Source organism: Corvus hawaiiensis, chromosome 7, assembly GCF_020740725.1.
Source record: "Corvus hawaiiensis isolate bCorHaw1 chromosome 7, bCorHaw1.pri.cur, whole genome shotgun sequence".
Classification (NCBI taxonomy): domain Eukaryota; kingdom Metazoa; phylum Chordata; class Aves; order Passeriformes; family Corvidae; genus Corvus; species Corvus hawaiiensis.
In genome coordinates, this window is record NC_063219.1 from 21,789,978 (window position 1) to 21,813,979 (window position 24,002).

Here is a 24,002-nt window from a genome sequence, read left to right on the forward strand (position 1 = left end):
TCAGGAGTTGCTTTCTTCCTTTTTGGACTCTGTAGCACTACCTTTTAAAGACTATAAAATGCTCTGATTTTTTTGAACTTTTTTTCATCTATCTAGTAAAAGATAGTAATTTATGCAGTTTTATACTGGTGATCATACATCTACAGTAAGTACAATGAATTTATTTCAGAGATGTTGTTTGCCTTCTGCTTCAGAAGATATCAGAGGCACTCAGAGTCAGAAAGGAGTTCTACTTCAAACACAGGCCTTGGCACAATTGACCTTTTTTGGCAGTTAGAGAGAGAAGATAAGCTTATCTGGGAGTTCTTATATAGACTTCATTAATAGTACATCAATTTATGACCAGTTCATGTTTTTCCACACACCTTTGTTAAAGCAGCTTCCATTCTGTCAAGAGTGAGTGTATTATCTTGCTGGGGAAAATTCCTTTAATTAGATGGATGGCAGATATAAGGAGCAAACTGGAGGCCTGTTAGGAATAGCTTATTCTTCAGTAGACACTAAATGTATGTCAGCTTTAACTGAAGTTACATATTTATGCTACAGCTCGTTTTGATGTTGCTACTCACCTTCTCTGTCGTGTTCAGCTTGTGATAGCTTTCCTTAGTGACATCCTGCTGTAAGAGGGATGTTACTTCTTACTTAAAGTTGTTCCTTATCTGCTGGTTCAACTTCTTCACATTCATCTATAAAGTAACAATAAAAATTCTTTCTTCAGGTTTTTACTGGAATTTTTGCAGCAGAAATGGTTCTCAAGATAATTGCCATGCATCCTTTTTATTATTTCCAAGTTGGCTGGAATATTTTTGATAGTTTTATAGTTACTCTTAGTTTGGTGGAGCTTTTTTTGTCAAACGTGGATGGATTATCTGTTCTCCGATCATTCAGATTGGTAAATAATATATCTGCATTAATTAATGACTTATATTTGTATTTCAACTCTATTCATATAAATAAGACACCTCTTTGCATTAGGTATATTTTTTAGTAAGTGACATGGGATGTCTCTGCAAGCATGTTTTACAAATTATTTATGTTATCATTGAATACTGTGTGCTGTTTTATTGTTCAGAAGCAAATATTCTTTCAAGGGAAAGAGCTGTAATTTTATTATAATTGTTTAAACATGGATGGGTAAAGCTCAGTGGAATGTACAATTTGTTTAGTCTATACTGAGAAATAGAAAACATTTGTAGTCTTGTTGACTTCCATATCTGGAAATGGCAAAAAAGTTAGAGGTGTTCTTTTGATATGTAGGAATTATAAAATTCATGGGTTTAATAAATTTTAAGAAGATTGAATTTTCTTTTCCCCTTAGCAAAGAAAAGCTTTATTTTATTAGAAAAATGTTATTTTAATTTGTTTCTACATGTAATGTCCAAGGTGTATGACATGTTCAGAATCCACTGTCTGAACAAATACAACCAGTGTGCTGTTTCTTTTATGTGGAAAAGAATACATATGCTAAAAAAAAAAAGAAAAAATAAGAGCCAAGTCTAAAATTTATTACTTTCTAAAAGTGTGGATTTCATGAAATCCTGTTAAAGTTATGGTTGTTGGAATCACGTTGAAGTTTCTTCTTTTTGCTGTTGCTGAGAGTCATTAGTTTGTAGTACATTGTTATTTCTATAGCACTTTTGTAACTACTGCAAATGATGCCTGCATGTTTTTGTTTTCCAGTTGCGAGTTTTCAAGCTGGCAAAATCTTGGCCAACTCTAAATATGCTGATTAAAATTATTGGCAACTCTGTGGGAGCTCTGGGGAATCTGACCCTGGTGCTGGCCATCATTGTGTTCATTTTCGCTGTGGTTGGGATGCAGCTGTTTGGCAAAAGCTACAAGGAATGTGTCTGCAAGATCTCCAGTGACTGTGAACTTCCTCGCTGGCATATGCACGACTTTTTCCACTCTTTCCTGATTGTATTCCGAGTGCTGTGTGGAGAATGGATAGAAACGATGTGGGACTGCATGGAGGTTGCTGGCCAAGCCATGTGCCTTACAGTCTTCATGATGGTCATGGTGATTGGAAATCTAGTGGTATGTAGCCAAAATAATTTTACAATTAATTTAGAATATGAAAGGTAAGAAAACCAGTAATTCATTATAAAAGTACTATTGAATGTGATTTTTAAATATGATTTTAATTATTTTGGATTTGTTACAAGTATAGGTTCTGTTTGTTAGATTTCTGATCCTATATAGAATCCTCAGCTCGGAGGATGACCCCCCTCAGGGGTCCAGAGTGCAATTCAGAGGATGTGGATAAGAACATGCAGGACTGGGTGTTCAGGGTATTGTGGACTACTCCTGGTTACCTAGAGAGGGAGAGAAGAGCAAAGGCACCTCCAGTGTTGGACTTCCAGGGTGGAAGTTTCCTATTTGCAGAAGAGGATGTAGCAGGGTCTTTTCTCCCTAACTGATTCAGTCATCACTTCCAATCACACATAGGCAGGTTATTGGGCCTTTTTTTTAACATTTTTTCTGATCTTTCCTATCTAAAAGACTGCCGTTACATTCTTAAGACTCTGGAATGTATGCAATTTTGAGACCTGCTTGCTGCACAGCCAGCATTTTACACAACTGGGGTAAGGAAACTTGAATTAGAAGGAAGTTATGCAGGAAAAAACCCAGATTCAATTACTTCAAGTTTCCTTTTCCTTCTTCACTTTTTTTGCTTCCTATTTCATAATTGCTTTCTACAGATACTTCTAAAGTGGTCTGTATTATATCTGCTCTTTCTTTTTCAGGGAAAAGCATCAAATTGCCACTAGTTTGTATGACTATAAATTTCTCTTTTTAAATATGTTTTATATTTTTTAACTCGCCAGTATTTAAGACATTAATTGCTCTGCTTTTCTCATTCCCTCTATTATTCTGCATCTCTGCTTTAAACAACTCTCAGTAGCAGAAGAGGTTTTAAATTAGCCATCCTGGAAGTATTCTTTAGGAATAAAATTTCTAAGAGGAGTAAGGTGATTATCTTTAAACCAAGCCAGCACTGCTTCTAGTTGCACAGCCACTTGCTTCAGGATTTTCTATAAATCTATTGTCTTATAATGAAGACAACTGTGAAATTGTTTGATTAGACAAAACATACTCCATAAGTAGTCTTCTAAACCAGAAGACAGAACTTTGTGGAATGAAGCATCCACCTATGTAAATATTTCCACAGTATTTACTGTATTCTGATTTTATTCCATAGCTCTAGGAAAATTTCTTACATGAGTAGACATCCCTGCTGTGTGTTCAGGGCTGTTTTATCCATTTGTCTTTCCGTGTTCCCAACGCATTTTTTCATTTTATCTTCCAAGCTGAAAGGAGAGCTGATTTGAAGATTTTAAGAACTGGTACTCTGTTGCTTTGGTTTTTGAGTTCCTGGTAAACTCTGTGCTTTTATAACTGATGTATGTTCTATGTTTTGTCTTGCTGTGGGAAAAGGGTGACCTGGGGGTTAAAAGACAGGGTGCATTCCTAGTTTTTTAAGCCGCGTACAACAAAATATTTGTGTGAGTTTGGACCAGCACATAGAAAGTGTGTTTTCTGCACGGATCAGTTCTGCCTTCTTTTGCAGAGTGCTGCAATTTGCCAGAAAAGCAAGTATGTTGAATCTGTTCAGACAATACCAAAGAATCATTAATTTCTGACCTTCTACAAACATAAGCAATGCAAAGGTACAAAATCCCCTGTGTTGAGGTATAGGGAAGGTATTGTGCTCAAATTACATTTGCATTTTATTTACTGTGTACTTTCAGAATCATATACTGTGAATGAAAACACAAAGCCTGTGTTCATAATGGGTTCATAAGAAGCATGTGAATGAAAAATGAAAAAAATTCTGCTCTGTTGTCTTTGCCTTTTTTTTTTTTTAAATTAGGTATTGAATCTTTTTCTGGCCTTGCTGCTGAGTTCATTTAGTTCAGACAACCTTGCTGCTACAGAGGATGATAATGAAATGAACAACTTGCAGATTGCTGTTGCAAGAATTCAGAAAGGGATAGATTATGTGAAGAAAAAAGCAGGTGAATGTGTCCGAAAGTCTTGTTTGGGAAAACAAGCTGCTGTAAATCAAAGAACAGCAACAGATCAGTTGAATGATGAGAGAAACCATTGCACTTCCAACTGTACCATCACTGAACTAAGGATAAATACGAATTATGGCAAAAATGCGAATGGAATGGCCACTGTTATAGGTGGCAATGATTATACATCATTCATAAACAACCCAAGTCTTACTGTTACAGTACCAATAGCTGTTGGAGAGTCTGATTTTGAACATCTGAATACAGAAGAATTTAGCAGTGACTCAGATTTGGAGGAAAGCAAGGAGGTAAAATTTAAATATTTTATATTTTGGATGAACGAATTACACCAAATATATTGTTTCAGTGTAATTCTTCCTGCTTAGAAATGCAAAGCAATTGTAACTCAAGATTCTTGAACTGTACTGAGAGTGAATAATCTGAAATGGGAAAGTGGAGTTCAAGAGAGTAGGAAATCCTGGTAGAACTGTGTAAGTTTTTGTGAACCCATTTATAAAGATATTTAAAAAGCAAACTTTACCAGATTGTTAGTTGAATAGAAAAACTAGTATATGTGTCTAGAATAAACAGTGTCAGAAGACTGGGTTTTTTTATAATTGTAATGTTTCTGTGAACGACAAATGTAAGTAAACTGCTATTTAAAATTATTAGAGAAGATATTAATAAAGAATATTAATACTCTTTGAGGAAAATTGGCATTACGTTTACTGGATAAACTTAACAGAGGTGCTGACTCAGGCTAATGAGAGCAGTAACAACAGTTTTCATGTTCTGAAGTCAAAATGATGGGGAAAGCCAAGGGAGCAATGTTCATATTATAAGGTGAATGCATCAACTACAAACTCAAGAAAAAAATAGAATTACTGAATGAAAAAGTATTAATTTCTTGCTTGGTTTTGGGAGTTTTGAACCTGTCACTTCTAAAACAACTGCCTGATTTTAAACTGCGTCAGCTCTAGGATTGTAGTCATTTTTCAGCAGCTGCAGACTGAGATGAAAAGCAAAATCATTTCGGCAGGATTTTGAAAGACTGAAACTTCAGATTGCGATCTGTGGCTCGAGAGCAGACTGTGTCTGGTATCACCACCTCTGGCACACGAAGACATGAGGACATAAATAGAATATCATCACTTGTGCAGAAAACTGTACTCCAGTCTGGATTGCTTTGTCTGGATTGTTTTGGGTTTTGGGGGTATTTTTTGTGTGTGGTTGGTTTTTGGGCATTCAGTTGATGAGTCGGAGAGATTTTTGGTTGGTTATGGGCTTTTTAGGTTTTCAGTTGCTTTGTTTTGAACTGGCAATTAATTTGCCAGTATTACTTCCAAAGTTTAGAAAATAAGTTCATTCCAGCAAAGCATAGTGAAATTAGATTTAGAAAGGTGTAATAAGGTACTCGTTAAGTGTTTCTTTTATTGCAGAGTACAGTGTTCAGTAGTATGACACTTATTTTTGTTATTTCAGTAGCTTGTTTCCTGATGCTTGATTTGTTCCATCTACTTTTTGGAGATTCTGTTGCTGCATATGTTACATTGACCACTCAGTTGAGAAGACCTTACATTACTAACAGGCTTCCTTAAAGCAAAGCAAACAGTGTTCTTAACCTGTTTAAAACATTAACTGAACTATGTAATGAAGCTGTAATGTTTGCTGAATAGCTTCTACAACTTTTACATATTACTAATCTGACTAAAGGTTACTGGATTTCTTAGTGTTTTAATGAAACTTGGTTTTGTGGAAGGAATATTTGATTAATCCAGGAAATTCAGCTTTAAATCTAACACTTGCTTGGAAATTATCCTTCAGGTGAAGATGCCTGGTTCTTGACTATTTTATATTTTAGAATTGTGTGACAGAACCTATGTGTTTTCACCTCTGATATTCAAGGTGATACATAAGCACTAGCTGTTTATAAGATAAAGTTACCTGGTATCAATTTTGACACACTCAGGTTTGGAAAAGTGGTTAAGAATTGGCAACCACAGGAGTTACATAAACTAACAAAACCCTTCTATTTCATGTACACTTGTTCATAGTCAGTAGGGAAATTGTCTTTCATCTTGTAGATTAGTTCAGGTCTTTCTTTCAGACTTCCCCTTTAAATGGGAGCAGTTTATGCTGGAGTTGTTATATAGCTACATCATTTAAAGAATCCTTGAGAAGTCATTTCTAAGAAGTGAGATCAGTTTTATCCCAGAAGACAAACTGAGGAAGTTATAGGTTTATTGCTAAGCGTGGGGATTTGTTTTTCATTTCTATGTCTGCTACTATCCATAATGCACCTTAAACTGTTTGAATTTTTTTTTTTAAGTCATCCAGTTAAATAGTTAACAATGCTGGGAAAAACTGCTTATGTAGAAGTTTCCGTGTTTAAGATGGTCTGATTTACTTTTTTTGCCTGCAGCTTTTTTCTGAAAGAAAGGCCCTAGATGTATCTTATTTAGTATCTAGTGAAGACCAGGAATTAACCTTGAAAATGAAATGCAAGGAGAAATACATTTCTGTTATTTTACATGTCTAGTAATACCATTTAAAGGATACTTAAAGAGTGGGTGTATCTGTATGTCTTCTTAGTTTGGGCCTTTCAATTTTTTTTTTTTTGAGTATTTGAGGGTGGAGGGATTTTTGGTTGTGGTTTGGTTTTTTGTTTGTGGGGTGTTATTTACGTTCAGGCCCAAGTCCAGTATACATCTGTGAGCTTCAGATGTTCTGCTAATCTTACCTCTTCCATTATGTACTTGGATGTGCTTAAAGCTCTAATCCACACCTAAAAATGTTATGTTTTGCAAATGTGTGACATATCTAGAAAACACATATTTTAAGTAAGTAGGAATCCACACTTCTGTTTCCAGTACTCAACCTAAAGGGTACCGTGTTTTAATTTCATTGCGTACCATTCTTCTCACAGGAGTAAAATCAAGCTGGATCAGTCAAGAATGCAGATCTGGTGCTTTTTAACCAGGCAGAGCAACGTGTCAGCATGTTTATACAGGTTACCTAAAGAAATCATGCATATATGGGCACTTCTGAGATTGATTGGCCTGCATGCTATTCAGCTACAATACATTTTTCCCCATATGTTGCAATGTAGTGGGAACATACACAGCTGCTCTGTAAGCTGAGTCCCATGACTCACATCACAGCATGACTGAGGGCAACACCAACATGTTCTTCTCTCCTTGTTACATCTTTGGTATTTTCTGTACTATTTCTGTGGCATAACCTGCATGCTTTGTAAGTTTTTATTATTGTTAACTGAATGATTAAGCATCAACACTTTTCAAGATTCAAAGAGGTTAACAACCTATGATTTTATGAAAATTGAAAGGTTGTCCTCACTTGATGTTTTCTGTTCATCTGTTGCACCATGTTTTTAGCTGTCATGTAATTATGAACATTTTCTGATCACGTTCATCTGACCAATGCCTCTGTAATATTATATGTATAGTTACCTGTATGCTAAAATGTTTATATCTGATATAGATTGTTTTGTGTTTGTTCACTACGTTATTATAATTCACATTTCAGTTTTCTCATATAAGAGAAGCTAAAATATAGGATGAAAGATACACTCCTAGGAACAATCAAATGTATTTTTTTTATACATCTACATAGTTATTTTGAATATGGATGTAATGATTTAGTTATTTTCTAGTCACGAAGTTTGTATGTGTCTGCAAGGTTGGAATATAGGGAATCGTTTATGTAAGTTTTGTTCTTCGTCATAAAGAATTGTTTCTTTGTGAACTTAATCCAGTTGCTTTATTTTTATAAAGACAGACATAAAATATAACTTTAATCAAAAATTCTATGCAGCTGTCTAAATAAATCTGGATGGTTTAAAACTATATAAATAAGGATCTTCAAACAAGAAAGAAATATAAAATAGGAAAACTAAGGATAAGGATAAAATTAAGACAATTGTTAAAAAGACAAAATAGGAACTACTACACTTTCAAATATCTAAATTCAGAAACTCCAGAACCGTAAAACTTACATAGTTTTTTATATAGCTTAATTGTACCAAGCTATGCATTTCTTATTCCTGATGATCTCTTCTGAATAGTTTGACAGTTCTGCTCTTTACCATTTAGGGATCATTGAGGTAATCCTTTTGCAAATACAAATTTTCTTTGTGTGGTTTTGTTGTGGAATCTTGCATTATCTTCCATGTATTCTTTTGTATTATATATTGGAAGTATTTTGATCTCTCTTTTGTGTTCAAGGGGATGGTAAACTGTTCAGAAGAAATGGAAAAATATCTTTCTAAGGATTTTTTGAAGCTATTTTAGAAAAGGCACTTCAATAGGGAAGAGTAGAATGTGGTAATATCCCATCCTAGAGGTCCCAGGTATGAGGGGATCGGTCTTATTTGATGGGTATTGTGTGACACTGCTCCTGCCTCAAGCTTCTGCTTTCATGAGTCTGGACAAGTGTAGAGCAGCATGCAAACCAGTAAACTGGGAGCTTCCAATCATTTAACTGAAGAATACACAAATTTTTTTCATTTGGATGTCACTTTGTCTTACTTATGCTTCCCTGCCTGATAAGGCAATGCTTTTTTTTAGTAGATGCACATGCCAATTTTTTCTAAGTTATGTAGAGTAGGAGAGGTAGGTCTTTTCTATGGAGAATCTTTTGGTTGCTTTGGAAGATAAACAATTTGCAACTTTATCTATAGACATTCTTACTTTTATTCTTTCAGAAAAAAAGGTGAATAAAATATCCCAATTAAAGTGACTAGCTGTGTTTATGCTGAAGAGTACCATGCTCAGTGATAATTCAAAATTATTATTAAAAAAGAGTGCTTTGTGTCCTTTTTATTGTTTAATTAATAGTTGATGCTAAATGGAAAAATCAGGGGTTTTTTTAATTAAAGAAATACTTCCTGCTTAAAATAGATCTGATTAACTCAGCAAATAGCCAATGGATGGAATATTAAGAGGGGTAATGCAGGTGTTCTAAAGGTTTCTGTTGTGTGTCTGCACAGTAATACTTTTGGATCCTCTTTACTAAGAAGTTCCTGAACATTCTCTTCAAAGTGCTGTTATCAGCAATTGTCTTTCACATTTCACTGTAGTTCTTTACCTCTTCTCCCATGGAAAAATACTTGATGGTCTTAAATTAAAAAGAAAGAGAGAGAGATCCTTAGTAAAAGAAAAGACAAGAATATGTAGCACAGTCATCCTGTGGCTTTTGGCTTTTGGCTTTTTAATTACACGAGATAATGTTTCCCTTCTATTCCTTCTCTTAAGAGCTGTATTACTGGTATGTCTGTTCTCTGCTTCAGAGGTTGGGAATGTGCCAGATTTTCCGTTCCTATTTCAGTGCCCAGTAGGTAGCATCATGTGAACAATCTGTGGCTACCTGTTATTAGCTCTTATTATAGAGTTTTCTTTAAAGTTATCATCTGAAACTTTTCATTTTTTATTTTAATGGTGATGCTCAGTAAAGATTGACTTTAATTGCTTCAAGCAATCATATGTTGGTTCTGTGGGACAATTTGTAGTAGTCACAATAGTCATGGAAGTATTTGTGCCATGATACCTTGAATCCGTCAGGAAAAAGAAAGGTCATAAGCATCAAATTTTGTCCTGATAACAGCACAGGAGAATTTTATACTGAAAAAAACTAATGTATTCAAAATCTGAATAGTGTATTACTGCCAACAGTGAAAAAGAAAAAAAATATTATATTGAGGGAATTTTCTCAAACAAAAGTTATTTAGCTGCAGATTTGCAAACATCAAAACTGCTTAATAACTTTTGAGTGCATCAGTTGATCCATTCAATCCAGTGCTTAGTTAACATATATTGTAGCCTTCTTACCACTGTTTAGTAAACTGAGCAGCAGCTAAGGGCCCTGGAAGGTGAAGGATGAACATTTCTGTCTTTCCCAGAAGTTCTCTTCCTGGAATGATTCCCCAGATCAGTTAGACTTCTACAAAGACTTCTTTTGTAAATAGCAAAGAAACTAGCTTTCTAATTTTTTAATTATAAAACTCTTCTATGTGTATTGATTTTTACGATCTCTTTTTTAGTTGTTGTTGTTTGATACCTGCATCTTAGTGAAAAGTGGGCCCCTCACATAAAAAAGACAACCAATGTTTAATTTAATCTGTAAATCTTCAAGCAGTAGGATTATAGTCTACACCATCTGTAGAAGAAAGAGGAAACCAGGATACCTGGTTTATATCAAAATAGGTCATGGGATCTCTAGTTTTATTTCTAGAGTAAAGAAAATTGCATTTGTAATTAAAAATAAGTTTTAAAAAGCTCTGATCTCTGATTCTGCTACCATGAATTATATGAGATATATAACTTCATGTTCTAAACACATTGATTCTTTTCAGTTCCTTTTGTGTTTGTGGTTGTTCATCTTTTATACTTTCAGTTGAATTCATGTCATCTGCTCAACCGGTGTGCTAAGCTTACAGTTCAAATTACCCAGGATACTTCACATTGATTTTAATTTTTATTAGTAATATGACACAAAACTTCCTTACTCTTAAAAATTATATTTTTTAAAACTGATAATTTGACCTGTTTAATTAAATATTTCAGTTTGCTCACCACCACTGCAACATTTTGCAATATATAAGCTATGTCCTGGAATGATGAAAGCAGCATAATAGAATTGTGGAGGGTATAGAGTGCTAGCCCTGGGTTCAGTAGAAGTAATGATAGGAGAAGTTGTTTTCTGTGAATATTGCTATTTTGAAATTATGTTACTAAAAAAGAAAAGACATGTTTACAGTAAACATGAGTAATATGGGGGTTCTATTCCAGGTAATCAGTTTGTAAAGTAATAGCAAAATAGGCAATATAGAAAAACCATTTTTAATAAAAATTCGTGCAGGATACTGGGTTACTTATTATTATCATATTGTCTGTCTTCTTTCACAAAAAAAAATTGTTAATTTCAAAAATAATTTTGTCCTTTCACGTTTCACAATTGAGGTGTAAAAACAACTTGATCGGATAGTAACTTGCCTGCAAATATCTCTTAATCATAAAAATCTAACTAAATTAGCAAAAGTGGTGTTGATTTGACAAAACAAAGGTTGTTTTATAAAGCGTGCTTACATCATTCCCTACAGACATTTACTTGTGTGACTTCATTACTGATGTTATATACTTCTTGATAATAACATTGTAAAATGTCAGAGAATGCTGTGACCAGAACTACTCTAATTTAGTTTGGTACTCATACTTAAATTAAGCGTACAGGACACCACATCTTCCCTTAAAATCTCCAGATCTCCGCAATACACAGGCAGATTACAAAACAATAAATTAAGGCTTATTCTTGTAATGGTTGGGGGGTTTTGTGTATGTATATGTTTGGTTTTATGTTTGGGGGTCTTTTTAATAATGTGACTTATGTCATGTCAATTCTTAAAAAAAACCCAACAAAAATTATTTCTGGGTGTTGACTGTACAGGTATGTGTACCAGACTAATGGGTAGTTTCAGAATGCACAATGTACTACATATGTGCATTGGCAAAAGAGAATGCAAATTAATGCCAGTTGAAATGTATAAGAAAGTAATAGTAGAAAGCAAAGCAAATAGAATATGTATCAGCAAATCAACTAAGTAACAGTTAACTTTGAAGAATAACATATTTAGACTAGAAATTCTGAAATTCCATGAAAGATTCCATTATATGCCTTGCAATCTCTAGATAGAAAGTGGATGATTTATGCACATTTCAACAGCATTGACTGCTACATGTGGGTGTTTTTCTGTATTTCTGGTGAAAAATATTATTCTTCTTATTACTGGCACATGATGTTGCATGCTTAGTTTATTATACTTCTAAAAATGTAATATTAATAAAGTAAAAATATTATTGAATTTTACTTTCAGAAGTTAGATTTTTCCAGCTCATCAGAAGGAAGTACAGTTAATTTAGCTGTCTTTGGAGAAGAAAAAAGTGAATCTGAACCAGAAAAAGGATCAGAACTACAGGCATGCTTTACAGAAGGTATGAAATAAAATTTGGGGCTAGCAATTACGTTTTGCTTGTTTGCAACAAACATTGGCAGTTCAAGGAAGCTTTTGCTACAGTGGTCCTGGATCCTATTTCGTCAAGTCTTAGGGTATGATTAATTTTGCCTGTTGTAGATAGCAATACTGATGTCTATGAAGTACTGCTTGTTAGTGCAAAGTTCAGTATGTGTGTTTGTGATAATTTATAATATTTTAAAATAACCACTGGGCACAATTCTATAAACTTATTCTCAGCAGTCAGTAATTCTGTTGATTTAAATTACTTTGTCGGTAGTGAAATCTGCAAGATTAAACCCTAGACCAGGCTCACTCCACTGAGAAATTTAAAATGGAATCATGTGATTAATCATGGTCACTTCCTAGTGCTAGAAAGCAATCCAGTGGTTGATTCAGATCTTGGAAAGTTTGACTCAAAAATAAACTTATTTTGTTGACATTGCCCCATTAATGGGGGAAGAGGGTGTATAAGCATACTGTGGATTGAAACAGGTGAATGAGAGCCTATGTATCTATTTATGTAAAGAAGTCTTAACAGCAAACTTGCATGTCCTTAAAAGTTTTGATTTTAGTTCTGTATAGCTGTATCTTCTAGGGGACTACTGAAATTTACTATGTAGGAAAGAATTTCTAGGTTTTTTGGTATTACAGATTTTGATTTCCTTTAAAATCATGAGTAAAATCACTCAAAATATGTTCCAGGATTAACTCTCCTATCCTGTCCATGCTTTTTGGTTTGCTGTTTTGAAAACACCTTGGATTTAGGTTAGAACCTTTGTCCTTTGAAGTATTATTTTACTGATCTTTAAAAAACCAAAATCATTTTGCACTGTGGAACTGTATTGACTATATCAAGTTCTTAATTTAAAAAATCAAACAAACAAACATACATTTCTCAAATAATTTGACATTATATTACAATTTTTCCTTATCCTTGTGTTATGTGATGTCTATTAGTTCTTGGACATAAGATTAATTTTTTCATAATGTAAGCATTTTGAGTAGTTGAGTAGTTCATGTTCTTCACAGTGGTAGCTGTTTTATCTGAGATGATGAAATATAGCGTAAGTTATTTGTAACATATGAACTTAATGACGCTCACAGGAAAACCATAATGCCTTTGGGACCCATTAAAGTCATGTCAACTTGGTTATGTTTCTATGTGATCAATAATTTTTAATGAATTAAGGAGGCTACTCTTGGCTAGGCAGATACTGAGGTTCTTTGAAAACAATGCCTTGAGGCCCCATGATAAAGTAGGGACCTCTCCAATATGAGGCAAAATTCTGTGGACAGTTGCCACAAATCTGCATACTATTGGTAAAGCTCTCATAATCTCCTGTTAAAACATTTATTTCTGTAAAGTGGTATCCTTAGTCAGCCCTTGGAGCATTGGTTGTTCCTCAGTATAATAAATAAAAATAGTATTTATATCTGATTTGTTTGAACCTTATCTAAAAGGCAAAAGTTCTTTTAAAAGAAGAAGCTTCTGTATTCTTGAACAAGTTCATGTGAAAGCTGCTATGTATGCTCCTTGTTTCTACTCCCTGACAATTTGCATGTTCTTTAATTATCTGTATAGAAACTGAATAATATATTTTTAAATGTTTGTAAATGAAAATTAGCTCTATTAGATGACTGTCCTTTACTGTAAGCTTGATTTAGCATCAGAGTAGAGAAAAAATTATGTACACTTAAATTTTCCTACATCCAGAGTATAAAATTAAAAAGATAAGTAGCTTGAACTTTGTGAAATAGGAGTTAGCTAAGAATGATTTGATTTCTCAGGATAGTGAAAATGCTACCATATAACAGTTTCTTATTTTTGTGCTGTTAGGTTGTGTACAGAAGTTTAAATGCTGTAAAGGCAGTAGGGAGAGCACAAAAGGAAGAATCTGGTGGAACCTTCGAAAAACCTGTTACAAGATAGTAGAGCACAACTGGTTTGAATCATTTATTGTCTTCATGATTCTTCTCAGCAGTGGTGCTCTGGTAAGTAGAGCTTGCACCCATAGAAACAATACCTATAAAAATGTTTTATCAAAATTACTATTGTAACACATACGTGTTCATTAAGAAAAAAATATGAAGTTTTCTTAAAAGAGAACTTGGAACTAAATTCCCAGAATATTTTGGGTATTACATTTAATTTACATTACATTAAAGTTTTGCAGGTGAACTTTTGATGATTACAAGGTGATGTGTGTATTTACGAAAAGGATTACACTAAAAATCTTGTTTAAGAAATTATAAAAATAATGAAAAAAGAAATGTATGCATAAAACAATTATTCTACTTCAAATGAAAATTGTCGCCAAAAACAGACACTGAATTCATCATGTTCTTAGTTAATTTTTTGCTACAGTTTTAGTTTCATTATTTCTGGACTGTTACATAGGAATTCTTGAATTTCTTTATACTATTCTTAGTGACATTTAGTGCTTCACACAGCTTGGGATCATTTTGGTTGCTCATTGACAAAGGATTTTCTATATATTGTCTTGGTCTCTGCTCCAGCACCTCAAGCACCACCTATTTTGCTTCCTTCTTCTCTGACCTTGGTGTTTGGAGGGTACTTTTTCTCACTTTTTTCCTTCAGTCCTCATACTGCCATGCAGTGTTTTGCCCTTTCCTAAATATGTTTTCCCGGAGGCACCACCAGCTTGATTATTGTGCTCAGCTGTTTCCTGTGTTGGATTGATGGTGGAGCTGGCACAAAGCAGTCCCCTGGTCTCTTCTCACAGTGTCCACACCTACAGCCTCCCACTGCTAAAACCTTGCTATCAGCACCTAAGACTGAAATTAACTAAAGAGCATCAACATAGTATTTGGTCTCTTTTGTTAATTGAAGTTAATGTAATAATGAGACTGCCTTATGACTGAACCTGGCTGGGCTTTTCAGGGTGAAAAATTTTAATTCTGTGTTGACTATTACTGAAATTTCTAAAAACCTTTTTGGCAACCTCAGATGTTATATTGTAATTCTGTTTTCGGATAATGATAAAATCTAAAAGGCAGACAGAATGTAATTGTAATTTCTGCTATTTTTGTTTTTCAAGGTAAAACATTTAAAGTTGAAAGTGATTTTACTTTGCTGTTTTCATGTAGTTCTGGCTTAATTTGTAATTTGCAAAGACTTTTCAATATCTGACTTGTATGTAACCCATTCTTCACAGGCTTTTGAAGATATACATATTGAACAGCACAAGACTATAAAAATTCTGCTGGACTATGCTGATAAAATCTTTACTTATGTCTTTATTCTGGAAATGGTGCTAAAATGGGTGGCCTACGGTTTTCAGACTTACTTCACTAATGCTTGGTGCTGGCTGGACTTCCTGATTGTTGATGTAGGTACTATGCTTTCTAAGTAGTCAGTTTCTGGTTTTAGGCCAGTCATTTTATGTAACTTCAATCTGGTAGAGATATATGCAGTGAATAATAGAAATCTGGCTTAAAGGAACAGAAAATTACATACTGGTGAATAAGATCCTACAGCAATTATCCAGTGTATAACTAAATCTGCTTTGTGCTGTCATTGACACCATGTGCTCTGTGTTTTACTGTGTGGGGTCCCAGCTGGTGAGGGAGCACTATTTACTGATTTAACTTCAATTTGCTGGATATGGTGACAGAGAACAAGAAGGAAGGAGACACAAGAAAGGAGAGGGAAGTTTAAGTGAGCACATGGGGTAGGGCGGTTGATCCTGGGCTTAATGAGGCACTGACAAAGAACTGCAGGGGAGAATTGTTTTTCAGCAAAAACATTAAAAACTAGGGCTGAAATTGCACTCCAAAGAAACTAAATTAGTGACATCGCATGATACGTTTGTTTGAAGGAGTTCTTTCTTTTTGCGAAGGTGTTGGAGTAGAAATTCAACAAATGGACAAAACAAACTCTATTAATTGGATGGTATCTGGGATCTAGGACAGAAGTTTTGTCCCCTACCAGTAGAATTGAAACTTACCTAATGCTCTTTTCAAAGCAGATTTTTTGGAGGGAAAGGTACAAGTGGTGTTTGTTATTTGTCCTCCCCATTTAACTGTGCCTCTCTTTTTAGTGAATCCCCATTCTGAGCAGATGGATTCAGTGACGTGAGATAACATGTGATATGTTTTTTCTGGGATGTGGAGTTTCCTGCTTTTTACTTTCATGGCCACTCCATTTCTTCTGTTGTGAACTCCCGGTTTATACTTACACCAAGTATAAAATTAACATATTCCCAGAACAGATGTACTGTAATAAACTTTGCAAGTATAAGGGTCCTCCCCTAAGATTAAATTTTCCAAAACAAGATACCCTCAGCACATGAAAGGAAAAAAGTTAAGACTGTTTTTGAGTAAGGCTGAATATATTTGCTTCCTTTATGAATGCTACAGCATTCTGATTTTTCTTTATTGTAACTTAAGAGTTAAATGAAAAATTTTGACAATTTTATAACTAATGGGAAATCAGCAGTAATCATCTAGATAGATTCTGTCACCTTTGCATCAAATTGTTGATGCCATGTTTTAGAATCTTTTCATGTTTTGAATCCCAGACAGTGTGTTTCCAGAACCTTGTGATACCTAAATTTGGAAATTTTTTCCCATTACAGCGGTCATTGGTAAAAAAAAAAAAAAAAAAAAAAAAAAAAAATTAAAAAAATAAATAAATGCATTACTATTTAAGGAGTATTCAGAATGAGTGTCTCTGTACAAGCCTGTATTGGGAAAGGTTGATCTTGAATTGAGTTTTAAGATCAATTACTCTTATTAGGCATACCATTTATCCATATGGATAGGTATGGGCTCTTCATTTTTTTGGTGATTTCAGTGCTTTCATGTAGCCATCTTAAACTTTTGTTTAGAGTGTCTGCATTTAGTGACCCTGTAGTAGCAGATTATATAACAATTTATGTTGGAGGGCACCTTCGGAGGTTTTCAATTGGCTCTAACCTCAAGATTAGATTAGACTGCTCAGGCTGGTACTCTGTTTTGAATGGGGAATGCCTTACTTAGCAATCCATTGCCAGTGTTTGACCTCATGTATTGTAAACCCACTCCTCCTCACCCCTAAGGTCATGGTGGTCTGCTTAGCTTTTTCTGACATTATTGCCAGACTTACTTGTTACTGTTTTCGCCTACTAACAAGGAATTTTAATTATTTCTCTTCCTGTTGCCATTTTACGTTCTGGTTTAGCATACAGTTGCTGCCCTCAACTGCTTGGATCAACCTTTGTTTTATCTTTCTATCCTATGTCTTTATCCAGCTAAACATTGAACAATTTGCCATACCAGTACCACTCAAATTATCATAGTCTGGCAACATTTTACAGAATCTTTTTAGGCAAACTCTTCTGTATCTATCAGCCTAAACTCTTCACTTCTTCCCTGCTTGGGAAAGAATTTATAGTAGACAAACAAATACTTACCCTTTGTGATGTTTGCAATGATTTTAGAAACGGATAATTACCCTGAAACAAATAAAAATGCTCATTTTGTTCAGCTTTCCATGTGCAAGTACAAATGGTATCACAGAAAAGAACAAAGATGGGATTGTATAGTATTTGGCAGCTTGCTTGAGCTACCCTTAGAGTAAAGAAATCTGCAGAAGAATTCCTCATGTGTAAACACAACAGGAGAGAGCCATCTGGAGTGGGAGACTCAGTGAGGACACAAGTCATTGACTTTCACCAGAAAACAACAGGAAAATCAGCTTTTGAGCTGTTAATCCAGCTGTACTGAAAGTTTCAAAAAATCTTGTGGATTAAACCCTTTCTTCCACAAAAGTAATAATGTTGAAAGAGGAAATATCAAGGCACATTAATAGTACAAAATACAAACAATTTTATAAATCCAAAGTAAGATGTTTCCAGCTTATGATAACAATGTGCTTTTCTGCAATTACCCTATTTGGTAGTTACAAGAACAGAAAGTTGAAATGAAGCTGAAATTGGGATTCTGTCTCACGTGCACCATTACAGGGTGTTTTGTAATATATCCCCTTCCTTTTTTGCAATACACCTTTGAATTTTCTAATTTTCTAATGTTATATTTAGCAATTTTATATGTAGAAGTCAGTTTATATTTGGTATCACAAGTTGTCCAAACCAGAATCAAACATGGAAGAAGAGGAAATTATTTATTTATTTTTTAAATAGAAATGCACATACACACATATCCACAATTAATATTATAGATTAAGGTATGTTTTTGTTTAAATTGTTCTGAAATTTACATGCAATATTAGACTGATTCCTTTTCTTTTATTTTAATTTTTTCACTGAAAGATTAGGGACCTTGTGAAATTTTTTCCCAATATCCAGATAAAAATTTTACCTCTCAAGGCATTTCTATTTTGAAGCTACTTGAAAAAGAAAATTTCTTTTTTTTTGTTTTGTTTCCTCTAGGTCTCGTTGGTTAGCTTAGTAGCTAATGCCCTTGGTTTCTCAGAACTTGGTGCAATTAAATCCCTCCGAACATTGAGAGCTTTGAGACCTCTAAGAGCTTTGTCACGTTTTGAAGGCATGAGGGTAAGGGAAAAAAAAAAAAGAAATAATTTGTAAAACAAATCCTTAAAAATATGCCAAATTATAAAATCATGGAAGAACATTAATTGCATGTCTGTTTGCAAGGCCAACAGTAGCATGTTTGATTCTATCATATGCATTACTCCTTTTCTATTTGCATTACGTCAGTGTAATGTAATGTTTTACATTAAATCATTTTCTAGGTCTAAAAAACCAAATCCTTGTGTTGTTTTTTAATTTTTTTTCTGTGTTTATTGACTAGGTGGTTGTGAATGCTCTTACTGGAGCGATCCCATCCATTATGAACGTACTTCTGGTTTGTCTTACATTCTGGCTAATTTTCAGCATTATGGGAGTGAATTTGTTTGCTGGCAAGTTCTATTACTGTGTTAACACCACAAATAATGAGAGGTTCACACCACAGGAAGTCAGTAATAAAAGTATGTGTGAAAATATGAACAGGACTTCTGGAGGCGTTCGGTGGAAAAATGTGAAAGTAAACTTTGATAATGTTGCAGTCGGTTATCTTTCTCTGCTTCAAGTGGTAAGTGCATAAATTTTCCAGCTTTAATTTTCGTCGCAGTATCATTTAATTCCATAATTTTCAATGTTATTTTAAAATAAATAAATGGATATGGATTTGACTTTATAATTTTGTTCTATGCAGCAAATTAATGTTGCTTATGGTAAAAATGTGATACATTCTTTGGCCATTTTGGAAGAGGAGGACTATCTAATATTTACTTGATGGATATAAAGTTGCTTGGCACCCACCTGCTAGTAACTTTTCAAGTTCTACAGAAATACAGTATGTAGTTAAAATATGTGGTTAAACACTGCAGCTAGGTTTCATTTTCTTTTATTTGCTTTATCTGTTAAGGCATACTAATATTTTTACCATGGTTGTCATAGATATGTTCTAGGACTTATCTGATCTTCAAACAAGAGGAGAGTGAACTATTGATTTAGATGAATTAAATTACTTTTTCCTCTCTCTTCTTTGCCTATTTTATTAGTAGTAGTCCCACTCCAGTTACTGTCTATTATTTCCAAGTGAGTTTTTTTGAGGAAGTTTTTAGCTTGCTTTTAACCTCTTAAAGATTAACAGTTGCAGAATTTACTAGTGCTAGATTTCTGGGCATGAGCCTTTTTTAGAGGCAGTATCTGTAAATTGCCAAACGTATATTCATAATCAAGTTCATTTGACAAACTGCTTCTGGGAAATTATTTGTACTCATAAGCAATTGGTAATTATTATGTCTTTAAAAATTTCCAACTGGTAGCGTTTAGTAATTATTATTGTGCTAGTGGGCTACCATCTGATTGCTTCGAGGCGTAACAGTAGCTATTGCTAAACAGCACTAGGCAATTGCATAAATTACCAGCTTAGAGAGGGGCACTGCTTTTAGCAGTTGAATCATATCTTGCATGTACAGTTTGCCTATGTAATGATTGCAGTAAACATTTCACACCTTTCTTGCCCTCAATATTGTAGCTCACCAGAGAAAGTTTGATGGAGGCCCGCTAGAGGGGTAAGGAATTGGTTGGATGGCTGTGTCAAAAGACTTACATTCAGCAGCTTAGTGTCCAAGAGGAAACCAGTACCACGTGGTGTCTTTCAAGGATTTGTTCTAGGACCAGTACTATCTAATAGCTCCATCAATGACATTGATAATGGAATTCAGTACACCCTCAGCAGTTTGCAGATGACACCAAGCTGAGTTTTTTGATAGGCTTAGAGGGAATGCCATCCTGAGTGACCTCAGCTGCCTGAAGGTTGAACCCCATGAACCTAAAGGAGATCAACAAGGCCACATGCAAGGTCTTGCACCTGGTTCAGGGCAATCCCCAGTATCAGTGCAGACTGGAAAATGAATGGATTGAGGTCAGCCCCACAGAGGTGCTCTTGGGGAAAAAACTTTGACGTGAGCTGGCAATGTGTGCTTGCATATGATTGCAAAGGATTTGATTGCCAAGTCAGTCATATCCTGGGCTAGCCAAAAGGAAGTGTGGCCAACAGATAGAGAGAGGTGATTCTCCCTATACACTCCGTTCTCATGAGATCTCACCAGAATAAGGAGGTATGGACTTCTTAGAGTTCCAGAAGACAGCCAAGAAAAAGATCAGAGGACTGGAACACCTCTCCTTTGAAGAAAGGCTGAGAGAGGTGGGGTTGTTCAGCCTGGAGAAGAGAAGGCTCCAGGGAGACCTTATGGTGTCCTTTCAATGTTTAAAGGGGGCTTATAAGAAAGACTGAGGGAAAATTTTTCCCAGGGCCTGTAGGGAAAAGACAAATAGCAATGTTTTTTAACTGAAAGAAGGTAGATTTATATTGGATATAAGGAAGATTTATTTATTTTTTTAATAATAATGCATTGAGACATTCAGGTTGCCCAGAGAATGTGGATGGCCCATCATTGGATGTTTTTGATGTAGTGAAAGATGTCCCTGCCCATAGCATAGGGTTTAAACTAGATAATTTCTAAAGGTCACTTCCAAGCCAAACCATTCTATGATTCTAATATTTTCTTAAGATTTCTTGGGACTACTTACCTTTAGGAGTTTCTTCTAGGACTGTTTCCCTATTCTGTCTGAACAATGCCGATACAGGGTGTCTATTTTTTTTTCCTGGAGAAGTCCTTCAGTTTTTTGATAGTTAGAAAGTTAGAACTGAAAGCCTTATTATAATACCTTGAGGAAAACCAAGCAGTGTTTGGGAAGAGCTGGTGTCAGCAGCATGTGCTGCACTTGTGGCAGAGTGCAGTTCAGAATGGTTCCATCAAATAATGGAATTACAGGGGAGCTGGAGAGCTGGGATGTGCAGGGGAGGTCCTGGAGGAGAAGCAGTGGATCCTGGCTGGGTGCTGGCTCTGGAATGTGCACAGAGCTGCATGTGGTCCATGACCCACCAGGGCCCCCGTGGATGCCATGGCACACACTAGAAGGATGGATGAGCTACTGAGTCCTTGGGCAGCTTCACTCAGTCTCTTCTTGGAGCTTCCAGTGGAGTGACCCATGCCATCCCTGTGCAGGTGGACCAGCTGATCATGTAGGTTCCCTGTATCCTGACATCAGGGACTTGGCTTTACTGGGATGCCAAATAGCACAGTACCTTTCCTGTTAAGGTAGTGCTTTACAGATGATAACCAGTACATCCCATTTCCCTGGGAGATAAATTGCTTCTCTCTGGTATGGTGATATTGATTGCAACTCATCTTGCAGAGAGTTCATATGAATTTCCATGAAGATTAGAATTTATTCAGTGTTTTAATAATTAGGGGGAAATATTCCACAGTAATGAACTTCCTGTGAATGCTTCACTTGTAACTCACCAGACTTTCAATATTCTCTTTATTTTTATGAATACAAATACATTGCAGAAGACACTGTTTTATTTAGAATGTTCTCAGAACTGGAGCTTTGATAGAAAATATTAACAAGTTTTGTTTTTAGGCAACATTTAAAGGATGGACGGACATTATGTACGCTGCGGTTGATTCTACAGAAGTGAGTGCAATATAAAATCTACTGAGTAAAAATGAAATTTACTGAAAGAAAACAAATGAAAGATTGATATAATGCTTCTTGAATGGCAGTTGAAATGAACTAAAATATAAAACATTAAAATCTAAAGCCCTGAAGATTTTTTTATATAAATCTATGCCCACAGAGTGCTTATACTTTTAACAGGTTAAAAAAAAATTATTGCTGTAGAGCTACAGAAATTATTACTAATTTAACAATTCTTCTGTAAAAATCCAAACTAATGAGATCTGTTTTTCTATTAATTTGTATCTGAGATTGTACAGATCAGGAAATAAGTTTTTCCTGTGTCTTCAAAAATGACCCAAATAGTCAAGAGGCATCACTGCAATAGCTAATCCAGAGCTGCAGACTCTGATGATCTCAAAAACCAAATTTGCTAAATTTTGCCTATTTTTCTTTTAATGTTGATATTTGTTTGCATCTCTCCTCAGTCAGTTCCTGATTTGCATATAGTCTATAGGAACTGAATTGCTTTTGATATTTGATCATTTATGTCAAATTTTGTAGGACCTACAAGAAGTGTCAAGTGTCATCAAAGAGAACAGACTGAGAGGGGGAGGAATGGCAGGTCTGTCTATTAGATAGATTTTCAAGTTCAGACATAAGGCAAGTGTAGTGTATGTTCCAGAAGAGTTGGCTTTACCCCCTTGTACAGTTGGGTTTACGCCCTGTCCATCTGAATGCAACTTCTCTTCCTTCTCGGGAATCTTTGATTTGTCTTAACTGTTATTTGTGGTGCTTTACTGTTTTTCTGTGTTACATAGGCAGAGAAACAACCCAAGTATGAAGACAACCTATACATGTACCTGTACTTTGTTGCCTTTATCGTCTTTGGATCGTTTTTCACCCTAAACTTGTTCATTGGTGTCATCATAGATAACTTCAACCAACAAAAAAAGAAGATAAGTACCACATGTTTTGTTTTCACAATACTGCATTGTCATTGAGCATTCAGCAAATGTATGCAAGGATAAATAAGAGTGTCTGAAATTTCTCATAGTAATAGAAAGAAAAAAAGAAATCAGGTTTTAAGATTTTTGTTTATTCAAAATAATGAAATAACAGTCTTTTCTTTTTAAGGCATTTGAAGTAATTTAAACTTAGGCTGAGTGTCTGAGTGTTCTCCACATCCCTGTACAGCCCAATGATAGGTTGTCCATCAGAAAGTTCTGTCTTTGTTTTTCTTATCCTTACAGTGCTGTGACCAAGCTATGTGAAAGTACAGATGACTTAAACAAATAAAAGTCAGGAAAGAAGAGAATATGCAAAACTATAAATTTCAAAATTGATAAGGAGATAACATTTAGCAGTATTGTGAAGGCCTTCATTACAGAGACTAATACAGACTAGTTGAATACTGAAAATACTGATCTGGATTGTAAGATTAGAGAGGGTTGGGAAACTGTCTTGAGTTAGTGAATTTGCAAGAAAAAGAAAATGGGTGACATTTGAAAATACGTAGGTTTTCTTTGAAGCTTTAGCTGTTTCTATTATTTAAATGAACACAGGAACACAGGATTGTGCCAAGAACTCTAGGAATGTTTAAATAGGTGAAAATGCAGACCATGATGGCAAATTAAATTGTTCTTGCTATTTAAACCATAAATGATGGCATCTTCGTCCTTCAAGATATTTGCACCTTCCTTGGAGTAAACTTCAGAGGCATCCAGTACTTAGCAGGAAGGTGGTTCCGTTTCTCATCCTTGGGGAGCAAAGCTAAGGTTATATACATATTATTGGCATTTTTGGCAGTCGACGTGTAACAAGGTGGCCTTACTCAGTAATGAGGTAATTTTAAATTTTATTGAGTTCACTTGGCAGACACTGTCTACTGGAATCATCTTGACTCAGAAGACAGATAAGGGTTCCTGCTAAAAGGCTTTTTCTGGCAGGGTG

At 34.9% G+C, this 24,002-nt stretch overlaps 1 protein-coding gene and 1 long non-coding RNA gene across 12 annotated transcripts in view; one reads left to right on the plus strand and one right to left on the minus strand.

The window, feature by feature from the left end:
• Positions 1-24,002, minus strand: part of LOC125328654 — a 110,177-nt gene that overhangs the window by 52,224 nt on the left and 33,951 nt on the right. For all 7 annotated transcript variants that reach the window (XR_007204792.1, XR_007204795.1, XR_007204794.1 and 4 more), the window contains exon 2: positions 570-686. This is a non-coding gene — a long non-coding RNA (uncharacterized LOC125328654). The remainder of the gene's footprint in view (positions 1-569; positions 687-24,002) is intronic.
• LOC125328653 (sodium channel protein type 2 subunit alpha-like) overlaps positions 1-24,002 on the plus strand; it is a 69,642-nt gene that overhangs the window by 39,237 nt on the left and 6,403 nt on the right. For all 5 annotated transcript variants that reach the window (XM_048309644.1, XM_048309643.1, XM_048309647.1 and 2 more), the window contains 10 exons: positions 719-892; positions 1,681-2,037; positions 3,875-4,327; positions 11,908-12,025; positions 13,886-14,040; positions 15,225-15,398; positions 18,441-18,563; positions 18,823-19,104; positions 22,014-22,067; positions 22,871-23,008. In XM_048309644.1, coding sequence (XP_048165601.1) covers positions 719-892; positions 1,681-2,037; positions 3,875-4,327; positions 11,908-12,025; positions 13,886-14,040; positions 15,225-15,398; positions 18,441-18,563; positions 18,823-19,104; positions 22,014-22,067; positions 22,871-23,008 — 2,028 coding nt within the window. The remainder of the gene's footprint in view (positions 1-718; positions 893-1,680; positions 2,038-3,874; positions 4,328-11,907; positions 12,026-13,885; positions 14,041-15,224; positions 15,399-18,440; positions 18,564-18,822; positions 19,105-22,013; positions 22,068-22,870; positions 23,009-24,002) is intronic.